General features: G+C 41.5%; 1 protein-coding gene across 5 annotated transcripts in view; it reads left to right on the top strand.

Annotated features, from left to right (window-relative positions):
• sema5ba (sema domain, seven thrombospondin repeats (type 1 and type 1-like), transmembrane domain (TM) and short cytoplasmic domain, (semaphorin) 5Ba) overlaps nucleotides 1–15,207 on the top strand; it is a 142,364-nt gene extending 127,157 nt beyond the window's left edge. Inside the window, exons 18-23 of one of the 5 annotated variants that reach the window (XR_011311943.1) lie at nucleotides 2,162–2,332; nucleotides 5,116–5,253; nucleotides 7,181–7,225; nucleotides 8,798–9,003; nucleotides 11,268–11,381; nucleotides 13,349–13,439. Coding sequence is in view for 4 of the 5 variants with exons in the window: in XM_069720825.1 (XP_069576926.1) it covers nucleotides 2,162–2,332; nucleotides 5,116–5,253; nucleotides 7,181–7,225; nucleotides 8,798–9,003; nucleotides 13,349–13,525 (737 nt within the window). In the remaining variant the exon portion in view is untranslated. Of the gene's footprint in view, nucleotides 1–2,161; nucleotides 2,333–5,115; nucleotides 5,254–7,180; nucleotides 7,226–8,797; nucleotides 9,004–11,267; nucleotides 11,382–13,348 lie in introns of all 5 variants that reach the window. The other 4 variants (XM_069720825.1, XM_069720827.1, XM_069720826.1 and 1 more) reach the window with 4 other exon arrangements.
• Nucleotides 15,208–19,028: the final 3,821 nt, after the last annotated feature.

Below are 19,028 nucleotides of genomic sequence, written 5' to 3'. Positions count from 1 at the left end.
TTGAATATATGTAAAGTGCTGTCCAGCTGTCTTTGATTTTTACTCCTGTCTAACTCTCTGGTTTTCAGCTCTGCCAATAAATTATGCTCAGCTAACTCAATTAAAATGTTGGTGTGAACAGCCAAACAAACACAGGGTGATTAGGAATGGCACATTTCTCACTTTTCCAATTTGTATGTCTGAATGTAAAGGGACATAGCAAGTCAGTCGGCCACACAGAAGGACAGGAAGACGGTAAAACCATCATGTCAGTCAGTTCGTCAGAGAGCTGTTCCGTAATTCAGTGAGGCAGACACTCAGCCAGTCAGCCGGGTAAACAGCCAGTTAGCCAGAGTCAGTCAGGCAGAGCTGTGGCTGGCTGTGAGAGCTAGTCAGAGTTAAGTGGTCACAGCCTGCTGTACTCTGTGTCACACTAATCCACTCAGCTAATGGAGTTTTCTGCAGCACTGTGATGTTACCTGGCAACGCGGCATTTTCTCCATCAGTCAGACAGACATAAGTCAGTCAACCAGCCAGTCAATTAGTCAGTCACGCTCTTCTGGTCAGATCAGATGAAACACGAAACACTATGGGGAGAATACATCAGTGCAGGACGCAGTAAAGACAAAGCAGGGTATGACATGATTGGGAAGACAACAGAAGAACTGAAATATAGCATGTGTGTAGTGTGTACAACAATAGATCCCAAAAAGACAAAATGAAATGAAGACAAGCATGGAGACAAACAGGAGACAATTTGTGTGTATTGTCTGATTGTTTGTAGGACCTTGAAGACTTGAAAATACACGAAGGTGCCCTGTTGGTGCAACAAATCAATTTCATATCACAGTTAAAACATTTTTTAAATGCAGCCTTGGCGTACATTTGGCAGGTGCACATTTCCCCTTGGGTCCAAAATTATCCACAAATAAATACTGAACAAAGACACACACAAAAAAAAATCCAGCAGTTTGTTTGTTTTAGAGCAGGCCTAAGACCTTTAATTTCAAGTCCCTGAAGACTGATCATTTAAATTATATCTTTGAATAAACATTCTGTATTTTTTTAAATCTTTATTAATAAACACCTGAAGGTCCAATATTGTGTAAATTCAGATTCAGATTTCTTTTCTTTTTTTGTAAAGCAGGTCTATGTGCTATATAAATACTGTGAAAGTATCAATACTCTTAGTCCACTAAGAAGTGCATACAGCCTGTATTCAGCAACTTGGACATTTGGACTTTCATGAGTTTGTGATGTCACAAACTTACTCTTATGTCTTATGGTCACCCTCAGCATGGCTCACTGTCCAACATTGTATGTGGAAGAAAACACTGAGCGGTCATAAAGCTAGCAAGCTACAACACTAAAGAAAAGAAGATGTAAAACTATATTGAGATGGTTATTAGTATGTAAAACGAGAGAAATATCTTCTTATAATGAAAAACGTGTCAAATATGAGACCTTTAAATATAAAAAATGTGTACCTGCCTGCTGCTGTATTCAATTTTCCTGTTTTTATGGGATTTCATAAGATAAAACCAAAGACTACAAGGTGTTTCTTGTTGAAGTCTCAATAAGTGTATGTAGTCAACCCTTAAAGAAGTCGCTCATCACACCAGTGAAGTCTCAATATCATATTCTCATTGAGGTCTTTCAGGTTGAAGTGTTGAGTCCACAGTTTTTAAATCTACATTAACTTTCACATATTGGATAATTACATTAAAAATATATATAAAACAAAGTGGAACTGAGGGATATATAATGTGGTGAAAGAAAAGTGATTTTTAATATTCAAATCAAATCAGGATTCAATTATTACACCACCCCAAAATAAATAAAATAGGATAAATGTGCTCATTGGTTTGTATTTCCTAAAAGTTTGAACTTGTAGCAGATTAACTTTTAACTATATTTCCAAAATTTGCTTCGTTTTGTAATAAATTTGATGTAAATTGGCCACAGACTTCAGTCTCCGTAGAGTAATGTGATTTTTGACCCTTCTAGGCATTTTCATTTAGAAGCCTGTGGTCTTCAAACTGTGCAGAAATACATCTCATCTTACCTTGAGAAAATATCTTTCTTGACTCTCTATGCCACTGAGAGTCTGAGCAGGTAGTTGGGTCATGATCATGTTTACGAAGGGCAGTATGTGATTTTGTAATGACCTTACATGTTGCAGTGAAAGGTGCGTGGTCCTGCTGGTCGTCCTGGTCTCAGTGCTCGGTTGGTTGCGGTGGCGGTCACTACCAACGGACTCGCTCCTGCAACAGTCCTGCACCCGCCAACGGGGGAGACATTTGTATCGGACTGCACACTGAAGAGGCCCTGTGCAATACACACACCTGCGATGGTAAGGTCGCTGATAAACTCTAAATCTAACTCTGTCATGCCTCCACTGCTTGGGCTACTTTCATCACCTCCTGCCAGGCAATCATCTTCCTCACCATGTCGTATGTGTGCTGCCCCCCCAGCTAAATTTGCTTCTTTCATCTTTTCCTAATGAATAAACCAGATATCAGATGTATAAAAAGATAAACAGGATCATGCTGAGAAAACAACCCGTCCTCCCACCGCGTTGTTTCCCGCTGGGTTGCTGGAGCTCTGAGCTCCATGGCAACCTCTCTGGAAAGGTCTAAAAGGGCTCCACATGTGTTGTTGTGCATATGGAAAGGTGAAGTAATGGGTGTGAAGTTTTGGAAGGTTTGTCTATCTGTGTATGAGGAATGCCTGGTATTACTAAACATCAAACAAACAACACAGTGTTGATGTATGTTTAAGTTTTGGCATCCTACAAAAATGGATTTACTTAGAGAATATTTGCAAAAGTCTTTTAAGAGTGTAAAACAAGATGATGTTAAATAATCACTCAACCCAAATTCATTCTCACGCTTCTAGTGGTACTAACTCTGCATTTTAACTTGGCTAAATTTCAGTATGTACTTCTTTCTGTTGCTACCAATCGTATTTCAATCGGTTTATCAAGGCTCCCTGATGAAGGTCCACGCACCTCCACTGGGTTTTCCTTCACAAGATCTCTCTTTCCTACACACCAACACTTCCCCAGACAAAACTGTACATCAATCATGTCTGTCTGAGCATTCATACTAGTCATACCAGATAGAATCATGATCTCATTACCATGACGATCTGTTGTCAGTCAGTGATGAGCAAACCGTATCGCAAGTATGACATCATTGTGAACCATGCCTTTGTGACCTAAGATTACCTTCAATTACAATAAATAGTTTGAGTGCCCCTGCCTTCAGTTAGCCACAAAACATCAACAGGAGAAATTAGGGTTGTCACCAACATTTAGTAGTCAGTAGTTTTTTGGTCATTAGTATGTACTGATCCTTGAAAAACACGACTATAAGATACACATAACCTTTACAGATAGACTATAAGCACATAAACAAAAGTTTGTTTTGGTGTTCTTTTTTTTTCCTCTTTACTTTGGAGGTTAGTCTCAAAATGTGATGATATGCTAGATGTACACACACACACACACACACACACACACACACACACACACACACACACACACACACACACACACACACACACACACACAAACACATACACACACTTCCATTCTGCTCCCACAAGGACACTGAAATATTCATGAGAGATCTGCCTGCTAATCCAAGACGATGATAAAAGTCCTGCATCAGAACGTATAAAGGTTCAGGCTGACTGATTCTACGGTTTAATATCAAACAGCCTTCAGTGTTTTGTCGCAACAACACAATGTGATTTAAAAAAATGTTTTCTTCTTTTTTAATTCTGCTGGAAAATAGGAATAGCCCACACAAATATTCACGGTCTGAGATGTTTACGGGTTTTTTGCAGTTTATTTCTGCGAAGATGGGATGTCTTGTCGTGAAGGTGATTTCTGCCCGAATTAAATAGTTTGTTTCCCCTTAACGGTCATTTTTCCTCAAATGCTTTTCGTTTTGAATCAGCCCAGCTGTCATTCACATACAGACAGAGAGAGAGAGAGAGAGAGTGACACTTGCAGTCGGCCTCCCTGATAATTACAGACTAACACCGGTAAATGGCTTTCTGTCATTGCCCAGATGCTAACCAGCCTCCTTTATCAGTTTAATTTTTTCCCGCTTGACGTGGACCAACACGCCCCGCTAGCCTTGCGCCAGTCGACCAGCTCACAACTTCCCGAGCCCCGATCTGTCTCCTCGTCTGCTCCTCTTTTGACAGGCACAACATCAGTCATCCTCCTGGTGCCGTTGCCCTCTCCGCACGTGTAATTAGAGGCAAGCTTGCTGTCAGTCACGGAGATATTTGATGCCCCTGTCGCAGGTCATTTGATTAAAGTCTCCAGCAGTAATGGAGGACACCAGGAAGGACTGTCGGGACGGCATGCTAATGAGGAGCCCCTGGCCCTGATGGCACTCAACAGTGCGATCACGCAGGTCGTCCGGGCGACAAAAATAAATGGGAATAAATGAAGCAATTAAAGTGGGTTGTCGTGATGCACGGTTATTAAACACATTTGAGGTGGTCGTTGTGTTTTTGTGTGTCTAGATGGTTGTGCAGAAAGGAGGGAGCAGATGGTGGAGCCTGGTCAGCCTGTTGGTGAGCAGCGGGCTCATAGGAAAGGTAAAGGAGGCCTGTCCTCTGCCTCCACTAACTCTCCTTGCCAGAACTGCACACTTGAGAGCACGCTGAACAACAAACCAGCCTTTTTCATCAGCCTTTCATTGCGGCAGCCTGTGCTCCCTCCACTCCAGTGCTTTTATACACAGGGCAAAAGAGTGCAGCAAGTGCACGGTTAGACGGGAGCTGCTGAAAGTTGGGAATTTTCTCTGTCCTCTTGGGTTGAAGCCTTTGTTTGGTGCTCAGTAGCCTGCTGCGGGGTAACAGCACTAAAGCTCGACTCTGAAGACAAACATCTCCGCTATGCTCTAAACAAACTCTACGGCTTTACTCTTCCACTCCTGTTTACATCACAAACACTTTTATTGTTGTGTTTGGGCCGTTTGGGTGGCCATGGAGGTCCGCTGGCGGCGGTGGTGGTGGTGGCGGTGGTGGCGGCGGCAGCTTGGGTGGGCGCTTCGTTTTCCGGGCCGTCTTTGACTTTGATGTGGCCTTGATTGTTCTCTTCTCTGTGTTTAGGTGGCTGGATGGCCTGGTCACTGTGGTCAGCCTGTGATGACTCAGGCTTGCAGATGAGGAGTCGAGTGTGTGGTGCTCAGGGCAGCAACCCCTGCGTGGGGAACAGCACTCAGCGCAGAGACTGCAATGAAATACCTGGTGAGTCAGTCGGCTCTCAGATCCACTCTGTACCTTCTCAGCATCCTCTGGCGTTGTCAGGAAAGGTTGAGGTTTGGCCGTTGAAAGGCTCGTTGAGTGCAACGTCCTCTTGCTCGACTTTTGAGGACGTGGTTTGCGTTTCTTTTGTAACTGTCACAAAATACACGGCATGCTTTTAACTTGTTTTATCAGGATTTTGGATTGAATTTGTCACAAAAACCTGTATGATGCTTCATGTAAACACTTGTAGGCATATATTTTTCACATAAAAAGGAAATAGTAAAATAGTAAATACTTAAAAATATCATCAATAATCCAACCCCACTGTAAGTTATTTGCCAGTTGTCAATCAAATTAAATTGTCCAGAGCCCAAAAAGCATGTCTTTAAACTGTTTCTATTATCTGACCAAGAGCCTCATAATATTCCCTTTACAATGGTAATATGACCAATGACCAAACCCTTCATATCATATAAAATCGTCAAGTAATTTGGCTTGTTTTGCTTTCTCCGAATCATTAAATTTGACAACAGGAATTTGTAGAACAATAATATGATAAGATAAGATCGTAGCATAATCCCACTACAGGTTAAGGAGAAATACAAATACCTTATCACTGTATCACTCTCAGCCCTACGAGCAACTATTCAACTTAATGTTCAATCACTTCCGGAATAAATTTCATGTTTTAACTGTTCAAAGAAATATAAAAGAGTTAAACTACATCTGGCATCATCAAACTGCTCTGTCATCCATGTGAGGGTTGTGAGGCTCGCTGTTGGTTTCGGTCTCTGCAGGGTGTAATTTTGAAGGGCAGCTTCACACAAAGCTTTTCTTCACTGGCAGCAGAATTCAAAAAGCAGCAGCTCGTCATTTTAGTGACACAGCTCCGTCTGTCTTCAACATACATGTACACACCATTGTCATCATCCTCACAAACATGCCTGATTTGTATGTTTGTAGCCGACATCCTCTTTTTCACAAAACTCATCTGCTTCTGTTGATTAACCACAATTAAGTCCGCGAATCCAATAAGTCAGCGAATCCAATAAGTCAGCGGTTGACCCCCGCCGGCCTCGGCACACCTTGTTAGGCGGATGTCGATCTCAGAAAGTTTCTCCTGGAATGATCTTCCATGGCCTGCCAGCACAGGCCTCTCCAGGCTCAGAATCCCTAATGAGTCCAGACCAAGGCAATTAATATTAATGGGTTGTCACAACACCAAACCACATCTAATTTTACTGCAAATTTCAACGAGGCGATGGATGGATTCGTTAAGGTCAGTCGCAGAGGGGAGGCGGCTGGGAGGAAGCTGAAATACTAGCTCCAAAAATTAATCAGGAAATGTGGGACTGCAATTAAAAGTCTACACACACACACACACACACACACACACACACACACACACACACACACACACACACACACACACACACACACACACACACACACACACACACACCAGCCCCTCCTACCGAGCAGAAAGACGGGAAGTGTTGTACCTGTGAATCTTTGTCCTGCCGTGAAGTGTCTCTAACAGCAGCGATGGAGCAGAGATGGGTTGTCGTTGGGTTTTTTTCCCCCTTTCTTTTACTCAACTGTCCATTTTTCTCCTGAAAAAAAGAAAAAAAATTCTCCCAGGACTGTTTGTGTAACATTGAGAAGACATTTCAATTCCTCATTCATCATTTTTGTTTCTGCATGTGTCAACTCCCCCGATGTTACAGTTGGTGGTTGTTCTGTTGTGAGGGCTGTTTCTCCACAGAGAGAGAACAAGAAAGAGAGAGAGAGAGTGTGTGTGTGTGTGTGTGTGTGTGTGTGTGTGTGTGTGTGTGTGTGTGTGTGTGTGTGTGTGTGTGTGTGTGTGTGTGTGTGTGCATGCGTGCATGCCTGTGTGTCTGACCGTGTGTTCCTCTCCTCTCTACAGTCATTCTCCCTGCATCTGGTTTTGATAAGGACCAACACTGTGGAGGTAAGTGGATTAACAGCTGCCTCCGCCTTGTCTCTCTGTGCATGTTCAGGATATCCCCCCCCCCCCCCGTATGTTTCCACAGATGTCTGTCCATGATGTGTGTTTCCATGCATTATATGTGCATTTTCATGTCTGTTATTACAATCTGTGCAAAATTCTGACAGCTAGTCAGGAGACGGAAGACAAATATTGGGTTTTATATGCTAAGAAGTTGCAGACTCATCAAAACGGAGGACTTTTTTTTATTTTTTATGGCCTCAGATAGGAAGTACAAGTGCAAGGGTAAACAGCTGTCTATGAAAAACAAGAAGATCAACAGAAAAGACCCAATACATCCAAAATTGTTTAAATAATTGAGGACAAAAATACATGCAAGACTTACAATCAGGAAAAAAAGTCGTACAGTAGTTAATTTAATACATGCTGATGGAGTCCTGTCAGAATAAAATATATGTTTAACTTTAACAGGACCATGACAGTATCCTTGTACTGTCTGAACAGACTCAGTTCAGCAGAGTAATATCACATAAGCCGAGCTGCATGTCTGTCTGTATCAAGCATTTTTCCAACGAATGGCTCTTTTCTTAATTCCTTTAGAGATCAACTCGAGGAGCACTTTGTCAACCTGCACTTGGAGCGTAGTTTAATCGAGTGTTGGAAAAGATCATGTTCGAGTAAACTGTCAATCATTTATAATTAGGCCTACTTTTTTAAAGATGATTTTTTATACTCTGCCTTGATGGAACGGCACACGGTATACTGAAAAACATGCAGGAATTTAGTGGAACCAACTTTCTTTTTTTCTCATTAGCTCTGTAAATATATACGTTTAATATGTTTCTAGTTCATTTAGAATTTTTAGTTTTGGTTTCACTGCTATTTTGCGAGCACACTAAAGAACTTTGTAGGACATGCTTATATTCTTTTAAATTTTGAACCTTTGGTCAGGACCGTGGTCAGACACATCTTCTCACCTGCTACTGTGTGTAGGTCCAGATCAAACAAGGCAGGTGTGAAAGCACTATAAGTCTTACTTGATTCTCAGAATTCAGTCATTAGATAAAGTTTCTCAAGAAACATCAGCCTATTAGCAGGCTCCCAGCATGTATTTCTTCGATGTTACAACTCTCCAGAGACACTGCTGTTTTATAGTGAAACACACACCCTGTATAGTGTAATTTAACAAAGTCCCTGGGAGCAGCTTTGCATGCTGTTTGGAACAGACTCTAATACAAAACAGCTCCAACAGGAGCAGCTGGAGCTGTTAAATGGGGGACAAAATCACTTTGGGAAGGGGTCTCTTGTATGAACAGGAGGAAGGACTACAGAGACCAAAATCTGCTTAAGTGTTCATAAGGATACCCGACTACTGTTTTAATACACACTTAAAAAATTGTGAACCTATTCATTAACCTATTCTGTCCTTTATATTATTATTATTAGCCTATATTATTATTATTATTATTATTAACCTATTCTTTTACCAAACAGGCCTGCCTAATTGAATTTGTTTTAATCTAATTCAGTAATGCTGAACCTTTACTAACACTCTGTGTCATCTTCATTTCCCAGCATTCACATCCATCCACCTAATCGCCACCGGTGTTTCCTGTTTCCTGGGGGCGGGGCTGCTGTCCTTCCTAATCTACGTGTATTGTCAACGCTTCCACAAGCCTTCGCAAGAGTCGGCCATCATTCACCCCACCACTCCGAACCACCTCAACTACAAGGGCAACACCACGCCAAAGAATGAGAAGTACACCCCCATGGAGTTTAAGGTATGTGGTCCTCACTGGGCTGTGGAGTGGCCTTTTTTTTAAATTATTATTATGTTGAAATGAAAATGAAAATAAAAGCACGATTTACTTGGTACTACTCAACATGCACAAATACACACGATGTAAATGTTGAGGATTCAAGGGCAACAGATGGGATTCATGTTTTATTTAGAGCCTTTATTCATTCATTTATCTCAATAGCACTCTTACCTCAGAAGATGAATTACGGTTCATTTTTATTCCACCTTGCTCTTATACAGCACCCATACTGGAGGCTGTGAGCCTTTCTATCTGCACACAAACCCAAGTCCTTATGAATGGGGCTCATTAGCCTTCTAAAGCATTAGTCAGCCCTAGACCTCCCATTGCTGCCGGTATACTGTGCACTCACATTTACAGCGAGTTACAAAATTAGTTTCATTCCAAGTTTGGAGACCTTTTGTGTCCTATTCTCAACAACGTATAGTGTTTAGCTCTCTAACGGTTGGTTGGTTAAAGTCTGGGCAATTTCAGAACCCGTCCATGAGTTAAAGCAGCTATCCAGATAAAAGACATCCAGGCCAAGGTCTCCTCTTGCGTGTGCCGGTCATTGTTTACAGCCTGATTAGCAACTTGAGACTTAAAAATGGAGTTGAGAAACTAATCTCCATGAACAGATCACTGCAATAATTCGGATACATTTTCTAAAAAAGCTAAATTGTTGTCAGACAACAGTCGACCGTGTTTTGGCCTGTACCTCTTCTGCTCGACACAAGGACTGTTTATCTGCATGCAACCTGAACTCACGGATTGGCCAACACTACTCAGACTACAGCCGCTGACCAGAATGCTTATGGTACCAAAATCTTTTACCATCCCCCAAACACTCTGCATTCAAAGACAGATATCTGTTTGTAGACTTTAAACATGCTTGTGATAAACAGCTGTAGATAACTGAGTTTAAAGTTCTTCATTAATATAAACCAAGAGATGGAGATTGAGCTTCGTCAACATATTCTAAGTACAGGCTTTCAAGGCACAACCCAAACACTGATTCTCGTTTATGAGAACTAGTTTATGTGACACCAAGCACTTTTTGTCTGCTGACTTTTGTCCGTGTTATTTTCTTACTTACTCCTTAACTTAACTTGTTCCTGAAATATAACATTCTGTGTTTCAGAAGCAGCACAGTGATTTGATTTCGTGCTATTCATTGACTCATAAATTAACAACTGCATCTGTGTTACAATGAAAATTCAGGAGGTCTCTCTAAGTGACCACAGAGCAGCTCAGATTATTACATGATATGTGCTTTCAGACACGGTGAACTCATTACATATTGTAGAAGAGTTAGCAGCTTACTCTATACCAATACATGCATACAAGTATGAATAGATTAAAAAAAAAATCTCTTAAAAGACAGTTTAGTAGTTCACTGATACAAATCCCAAAGTTTCTGAGAGCATCTGGAGGTTCAACTGCAACATGTAGATTGTTTGTGGGGTTACACATGATCTAATTTGCTGGGTGAATTTTGGGATTCGTACGTGAAAACACTGTCTGGGTGAGTTGCTTCACCAATCATAAAATTATCTTCGATTGAGCTTGAGACCTTGACACAAAACCCGAGTTAAAAACTGTAAATGTGCAGTTTGAAATATGACAGACACTTCTGACAGCAAGGTTTTACTAAAAGTTGCTGTTTAGTTGCATCATGGTAATTGCAGATTCCATCATTATGAAGCTTGACTCATAGTTGGGACTAAAAGTTAAAGTCCTGGTTTCTGATGGTTAGAGTTTGACTATCCATTTAAGAAAATCTGCTTCTTGTGAGTGCCCCTACATTATCCTGTAGTCAACATAAGCACGTATTCAAGATCACCATTTAAACGGTGTGCTGCAATCTATTACCAGGTCCCACTGAATGTCTACATTCAGCTTTAACATAATTCTGGCAGACTACTGCCTACCTCACAATCGTCAAGGCAGAGGTCAAAATCACTGTCCCTGTGCTCGTTAACTTTTCGGTAAAAGTCCATCTCATAGTCTTATAAACTGCTAACTGACACCTATTTTCAGTCTGGATCCAGACTATGGCTGACATGAAGCAATGTGTGCATGCAGAGTTTTTCCATCCAACTGACAGAATCTTCGATCCTCCCAAAAGCATGACAGAAACAGCAGAACCACAATCCCCCAATCCCTGTGTTTTTGATCGTGTCAGCCTCCTGATACTTGTTGTCCTCGCTGTTATTGTTGTGGCTGCGCGGACGCGGTGCTGACAGCCATCGCGGTGCTGAGAGCCTGAACTCATTAGCTTTAATGACCAGAGGGGGTGGCCAGACTCTGCTGGATCCGCAGCCGATGTCACCGCGTACCACGACAGCGCTGTTTATGCAGTAGGTTCCCTCTCCTCCAGGCAAATTTATGTTGCCCAGTGTTGTGTATTTCACTGACTCTAACCTGATTATCCTCCTGCCTTGGTCCCCAGAGCTGTTCAGATGGATTACATTCGTCTGATGCTTCCCCTGGAAAGTGTCTCACCTTATGTGCAGCTTTTACCAGAGACTCAGCAATTGCATGAGAATAAAATGTGGATTTTATCCTTGTTTTTATTTAAGAGAGCTCCAATGAATTCCCCCCATCTCATGTTAGAGTATTGAGTATGTTTGACAAAAGCTAGATTCAATTTGTTAAATCTGGTTTTCCTCGGTCGTGAGTGCAGATCTACATGCAAGTTATAACCCCGAGGCTACCGGAGGTATTTTATTTACCTGCAGGCAAGAATTCCCTGTTTATTATCTGTGCCTCGTACAGAAAATATCCATCACATTGTCCACACTGAAAAAGATCTCCATCATAAGAATTCTTTCTATTTTTGAGTCCTCATGACTCTGAAAATAGCTGAACATCTTTTTCCAGTGTAGACTACATGTTTGACAGATTTTCCAGGATTGTCTATATCTTAAAATACAATAAGCAGCCACTGAATCAAGCGCACTTTAATAAAATAACTTTTTTCAGAAAACACCTTTCCGGAAACGGGGTAGAAGAGTTTTATGACTTTTACAGTTTAACATTTTGAGGAAAACTCACTTTTTTGCTGAGTTTATACATACGATAAGATCACTTATGTGTGGACAATAAATATGAAGCTACAGCCATGAGACAGTTACCTTATCTTTGCATAAAGATGGTAAACAGGGAAAAGAGCTAGCTTGGCTTTATTCTAAATTTAAAATAATCTGTCACCCAGTATCTCTAAAGCTTATTATACATGAATATGTGTAAAAAATACAGCAAAGTGTGTTTACTGTATTTTTTTTTTTTCTTTGCTGGGATCAGAGAGTTCTTGGATTGTCCGACAGCTGTCTGGTAACTTCATGATTAAAAAAAATGTCCTCAATCAAAATTAGACAAAAATATGTCAGTGTATCAAGTTCATTTCTGTATCTACAATTACACAAATGTTGTGTAAAGGCCTTCTGCAGTGCACGCACACCAAAATGGTGTGTCAAATACAGCTTTCTAATATTAGATTTAACTCAGTTGAAATCTTCTCCTTCGATTGGTGATGAAAAAAAAACATTTGTAGGTAAAAACGTAGTCTATGGCTGGACACTGCGTGAAACTAGAGGGCTTTTAATTTGAAACAAAAGTCCCTGCATTGAGCCGACCGGTGGAGTAACCGTGGTGTAACTTTCATCTCTCATTAACTCAGTGACATATATTGGCTTTATAGTTATGGCCCCGCTGTTGCAGTCCAGCCAAAAATACTGTATTTTTGTGTTGTATCTCAAATATTTCAACTCATTTCTTTCCAGCTAAGAGTCTCTGCTGCATTCTGCAGGTATTGAGGGTCATGCTAGTTTCTCTCTTTGTATCTCTTATGTTTCACGAAGGGTGGATGTCCAACCTTGCTCCACTCACACAGCGCGGAGCTGACACAGGTGAAGGAGATTGTCCGCTCGCGTCGATGGCATTGTTCTCTCTAACAGATTAAAAAAAATAATAAAAATACAGACAAAAAGTGCTGAAATGGGTAGCTGTCAATATACCTGGACGGCACACCAAAATAAAGTCTATGTCTGGGGAACACTGTATGTTTGCAGTGCAGTTATGTGCTCTCTGTCAGAATTAAGTCCATTTATTGACATATTCTGTAATATTTCAGTTCGAATCATTTTTATACAGAAAGCGCCAAATCACAACATAAGTCATCTCAGGGCGCTTCACTTTGTAAGGTTCCTCACAACAGAATCTTGACAACATATGTGGCATATTATGGCATAACATATCAAATATATCTCTGATTCTACAGGCAACAGGAGGAAAAGTTTAATTCTTCCTTCCCGTTTCATTCCAGACACTGAACAAGAACAACCTGCTGCCAGATGAAAGATCCAACTTCTACCCAACGCCGCTCCAGCAGACGAACGTCTACACCACCACCTACTACCCCACAGCGCTCGGCAAGTTCGACTACCAACCCAACTCGTCCCCTTCACCGTGCAGGACCTACAACCACAGTAACAACAGCTGAGATACGCCCCCCCCCCCCCCACCTCCACAGCCGCCTCTCAATTGCCCCGCCCCAAACAGACACCGCCCCAATGCCACGGTGACATAACTGAGCCGACGTGAACTGAAACGTTACTCAGAGCTTGGACGGGATCCTCTCCTTGCTCCTGTAGTCTCTTCTGCATGGTAGGGTTTGTGTTTTCAAGGGCGCTTTTTGGAACTTTCCGTCAATGGATCTGGGTTTGGACAGCAATGCCCGTGTCCTGGTGCAGTCATGAACTTGTGTAACCAGCTGCGGGGGTGTTATTGTAAGGGCCTGACTGATAAAGCAGTGTCAACTCATGGAAAACTCTGGACGAGTCCCTGCTTTAGACAGATCGTCGTGACCGCGCCACCTCAGTGCAGGTGCTGGCTGGAGCATCCACAACTCCGCGGACCAACGTCAACAACATCTGAAAACAAATGACATCTCTCCTGGATCAAGGTCACCATTTTATGCCTCTCCATTACATTCTCGGCCTGGAATGAACTTTTGCGTCCCTCAACAACAAAAGCAGTTACAGAGAACAAACATGCTTACGTCCTTGCCACAAAGCACAGAGCAAGAGAGCAACAACAAAGGAGAAAACTCAATGAAGTCAATGATGGAATAAATTAGAGATCAATATCAGCTCGGTTGAACGGGGGGGAATTGCATGCCCTCCATTGATGGTGTTTCACGTCACCGAAAAGATAAGAACTCCGGAGTTGATTGAGGTTTTGGACGCCTGTTTGGAAGAATCACAACCCTCAACTTCCCCCCTCAGCTGGAGAGATACACCCTCTAAATGTGCTCATAATCAGGAGTCCAGAGCCTGCTGTGGACAAAGGACGTCCGCTCGTGAAGCCGAAGCACGGAGTAGAACGTGGAAGCAGCCTGAACTGTAAAAGCTTTGGGAACGCCGTGGGTGCCTGTATGCAACAGAAGGCAGGGGCGGAATTTGGTTTTATTTCTATTTCTTCTTCTTGTTCGATTTCTTTTTTTGTTTTTGTTTCCAAGAACAATAAAGACTTCTGGAAGAGAATTGATTGATTCTCCAATCGGTTCCCCAATGAATGCATCGATTCTACTGAGTGCTAAATAGCTCGGTGGTCATATCAAATATGGCCAGTGCGCTGAACAACTGGATTGGGGTTTTCTATGACGGTAGAATAAGCTAGTAGACTTGGCACTTGTTCTTTTTTTTTTTTTTTTTTAAATATTCGTTTTTTTTAAGATAATAATTGTTTTATGCTCAGACGAGCCGTAGCATAGGAGGAAATATTTTGTTAAATAAGATAATGATAACTGATTAATTCTTGTTTCTCTAATTTCACTTCACTGAATGAACACATTCCTTTGTTTTGATTATTTAGCAGCTTTATAACCTTTGCATCTTCAGTACCTGAAATGTTAACACTAAAGGTAAAACAGTGAATTTTTAACGATTTGGTTTTTACAAAGAACGACTAACAAAGCATCAATTTGGTCCCACTTGAAAACTAGGTTCAGCTTGCTTAGACGTTTGCCAGCGTGAAGCTCAAATTGAATGCATGCGTGTGTGGATGTGGGTACATGCAAACACATGTACTGTGTGTATGCCTGAATGAGCAAAGAGGGGGGTTACTGTATTTTGTACAATGTAAATGCTTTCATACATATGACTATGATGATTATGTGTGTGTGTGTGTGTGTGTGTGTGTGTGTGTGTGTGTGTGTGTGTGTGTGTGTGTGTGTGTGTGTGTGTGTGTGTGTGTGTGTGTGTGTGTGTGTGTGTGTGTGTGTGTGTGTGTGTGTGTATGCATTTTTCCACATTCTGTCGCTCTCCAGGCATTCTGCTGGTTTTTTTCTATATTTCATGTATGAGATGTTAATCATTGTAAGTTAAAGCATCGTGCCTCCGGTTCCTGCTGGGGGTAGAATGGACATTATTTATAGTCAAAGCTTGGTTTATAAAGGGCATTTTCACAGCTATATTTTATTATTATTGCCTGATCAATGAATGCTAACCCAGCAATGCTTTTCAGTTCAGCTAATGTACATGCACGAGATGAGAGCTCTATCTGTATATAGGAGCGACAGCCTTCAGCCCATTTAATGTCCCTGAAGAGGATCGTGTAAATGTATCTGTATATTGTATAGCTAACACTGTTTGTTTAAAAAAAAAAAAAAAAAAAAAAAAGCCTTATAGTTGTTTTTTAAAAAATAAAAAAAAAAAGTGCAGCAGCTAAGTACACACCAACCATGAGGTTTGTTTGGGGACAGAGCTCCGCAATGTGACCGACCGCCTGTGGCTTATGACCTTTCCCAGCTGCTCAAACATTTAATCTCCAGAAAACTCATGAACCCAGAATGAAAATAACTCGGTGCAGCACTGATAACATGAGTACACACTATTATACACTGCTAATAATCCCGTATAATGCGGCTAGGGCGTTCAAAAGATGTTGTTTTGATTTAAACTAATCTTTGATTGATCTGGTCTGACAGCCTCTCATCTGATTGGTCAGTTCTGATCTCTGTCCCCTGCGATGTGAGGCTCTGTGTCCTTCTATGCAACTTACCAGGTGTACTGTTAGACCTGTCATGTAGACTGTAATCACTGCCTTTTAGACACTGTGAATTTTTTGGTACCCTATATTTTTGTATACTGTACATTATAAAGGACAATAAACCTTGATGCCAACACAAAGGAATGGGCTCTTTAGACTTACAGTTAAGGAGAGGATTTTTATTTTATTTTTATTTATTTTTTTAGGGCAGAGCTTTATGGTTCTGTAAATGGTCTGCACTTTATATAGCACTTTGCACCTTAACAGTCTCAAAGCACTCTACAATTTACCTCCCAGTCATCCATTCGCACACACAATCTAACCAATGGACAGGAGGACCTGAGCATTGAACTGCCAACTTTATGATTAGTGGGCAACCTGCTCTGTCATCTGAGCCACAGCTGCCCTTTATAATATTATCAGGTCCAAATGGAGAGTTGAGGCTACTCCAGTCTGACCTGTCTCCAGATCCCTTTAAAATAGAGCTATGACAAAATTGAGGACCTTCATCCCAACAATGTCTCTAGTAAGAGACAGTTTGGTAGCAGTTATTTGCACCAAAAGCACTTAAGGGTTGAAGGTAATGCTAGTGTTCAACAGTATTGTCCCAGGAGAGATCACAACAAATGCATCTTGCTAAAAAAAAAAAAAAAGTATCTGGACAACAACTGGCACAGAAGCCATCTCTCTCACAAGGAAATCTAGTTTTGTCCCACAGTGAAGCACATAATACTGTTGAATTGTGGATCATTATATCAAACTGTTGCTTGGTAGGTCTTGTTTAGACGAAAATGCGCAAATCTTCAAAAATATACATTTAATGGTGCTTTCACACCTACTTTGTTTTGTCCAGACTTTCTGACTTTTCAGTTTGGTCCGGACCAAAATAGCAGGTATGAAAGGGGACCCAGAACACAATCTGGCCCAGAGACACACAATTCGGGCCGACCAGAAGAGGTGGTCTCGGTCCGGATGAAACTAAACCCTGGTCAGGTTGTTTGCAGTGAAAAAATGTCCTGGATGGTTTGAACTTTCTGACCAATAACAGGAAGTTGAGGGAGGCGATCGTCAACGATTAAACAATAGAGCATGAAAAAGACCAGAAAGAGAAGTAAAAATGTGTGTGGTAGCAAATGGAAAGGGGAGGAGACAAAGTATTTTCATTGTAATTTGGTCGGATGAAGGTATCAAGTCAGGAGAAAGTAACGACATAATAATAGTGTGGTGGCACCAAAATTAACCAGATTTTTTTTCAGCATGTATCCATTAGAACAGAAGAGGATATCAAATGGGCACGCTGCCCATAACTGTGTATATCCTACACTGCACACCAGGCCAGCAGCCACATTTTGAGTCAGAGGCATTGTCTAAGAAGTGCATCCTCTTCCCTTCAACCCCAGAACAAATGATTGCGGTGCTGGAACCTTTCGCTGTGGGAGAAGGGGCGAGATGGATGAGACAAACGAGTCAAGTAGTCAGGGTGTGTCCAGCAGAGTGCCCGTGGATCACTGCTGGTGCCAGTGGCCTAGACACCAGCACTATATCACGACACCACAATGATTCTGCTGCTGAGCAGAAAATCAAGATCAAAACCGGAGAACAGCTACTGTCGCCCGGGACAGGGGAAGATCCAAAATAAAACATTCTGTGTACACTCAGTCTAAAGACTGATAAACACATAAATAACTCGGAGGACTGTTTGTATTTTACACTGGATCAACTATATCACTGATTGTCAGGAGAGCTAACCACTATTCATACTCTAACACACACACACACACACACACACGATCTCAAATATCCTTACTGTTTCCATTATTTGGCTCAATGCAGCCCGACCACTCAATTAGAGCAGCTCCTCTGCAGTTTCATTAATGGTCACAGTGAAAGCATTAATCAGCTGGTATTCTGCTGACAGACAGATGCAGTGATCGGCGTCCTGGTTGCCAGCCAGGGGGGTCGTCAGGACGAGGCCGTGGGATGGAGGGGGGCCGTGCAGATAATCTGGTAGAGGAGTCAGGGAGGACACAGCGGCAAAGGAGAGGGAAGGACGCACACTCGGCTTTATAATTCTCCCTCTTGTATGACAGCGAGGAATGAGAATAACATGGAGGAAAATACCAGCTCTCAGCTTTGTGATGCTCACTGATATTAACGATGAGGTTTGTTTAAACAGAGATAGCAGCCACATGAAAAATGAGTCAGCATCTTCTACAGTCCACGATGAATGTGTAGGGCTGCAACTAGGGAATTATTGACGACCTGAAAGCCATTGTTTACACATTTTTTAACATTAAAGATGATGAAATAACACCTTATCAACTGAAGTGATAATGAATATTAGAAATGCACTTTAAAAGAAATGATGGTGCCTATTTTTTACAAAGGCATAGTTCATTTATTGTTTGAGTATCAACTGTAACTCGAGGCTTTTAGTGGTTAATTTCTATTAATGTTTATTCAAACAATGAAGAGCCATTAGTAAGAACTTTACTTTTAAAGAACATTACCTTTTCTTTTTAACTGGTTAAGAGCTGCAAAGGCTACTGCTGCAGAACATCTTGAATAAATTGTTTTCATTAAAGCTGTAATAATTTATTTAATGGGCACTAGTAACAAAAAAAAAAAAAAAAACTCAAAAATGTGCTGAAATGTTTGTGGGGGTTTCACTGAAGGTACCAAAGATACTGAAGGTATGAGATACTAGACAATAACATGTGGCAGAGGCAGTAAAGGATCCAGTGCGACAACAAAACACCGAGTCACAATGGGGATACGTTGCATTTGAGTCAGATGATCCTTATGTGTTCAGCTGCTTTGTCAATATGACTGATTCTGAAGGAACAAAGCTGTGAAAACACTGAACAATGCTTCAAATGTCAATGTTGCTGGAAAAGCAGCTGTACATTTAACACCATGGTCGCGTCACACGTCTTCAACCCACAGCATAGAAG

The sequence above is a fragment of the Brachyistius frenatus genome, unplaced genomic scaffold (genome assembly GCF_029030835.1).
Source record: "Brachyistius frenatus isolate BFR_SWC_R1_liver_20210118 unplaced genomic scaffold, ASM2903083v1 Contig_252, whole genome shotgun sequence".
In the NCBI taxonomy this organism is placed as follows: Eukaryota; Metazoa; Chordata; class Actinopteri; family Embiotocidae; genus Brachyistius; species Brachyistius frenatus.
This window is presented reverse-complemented; position numbering and strand designations above follow the sequence as displayed.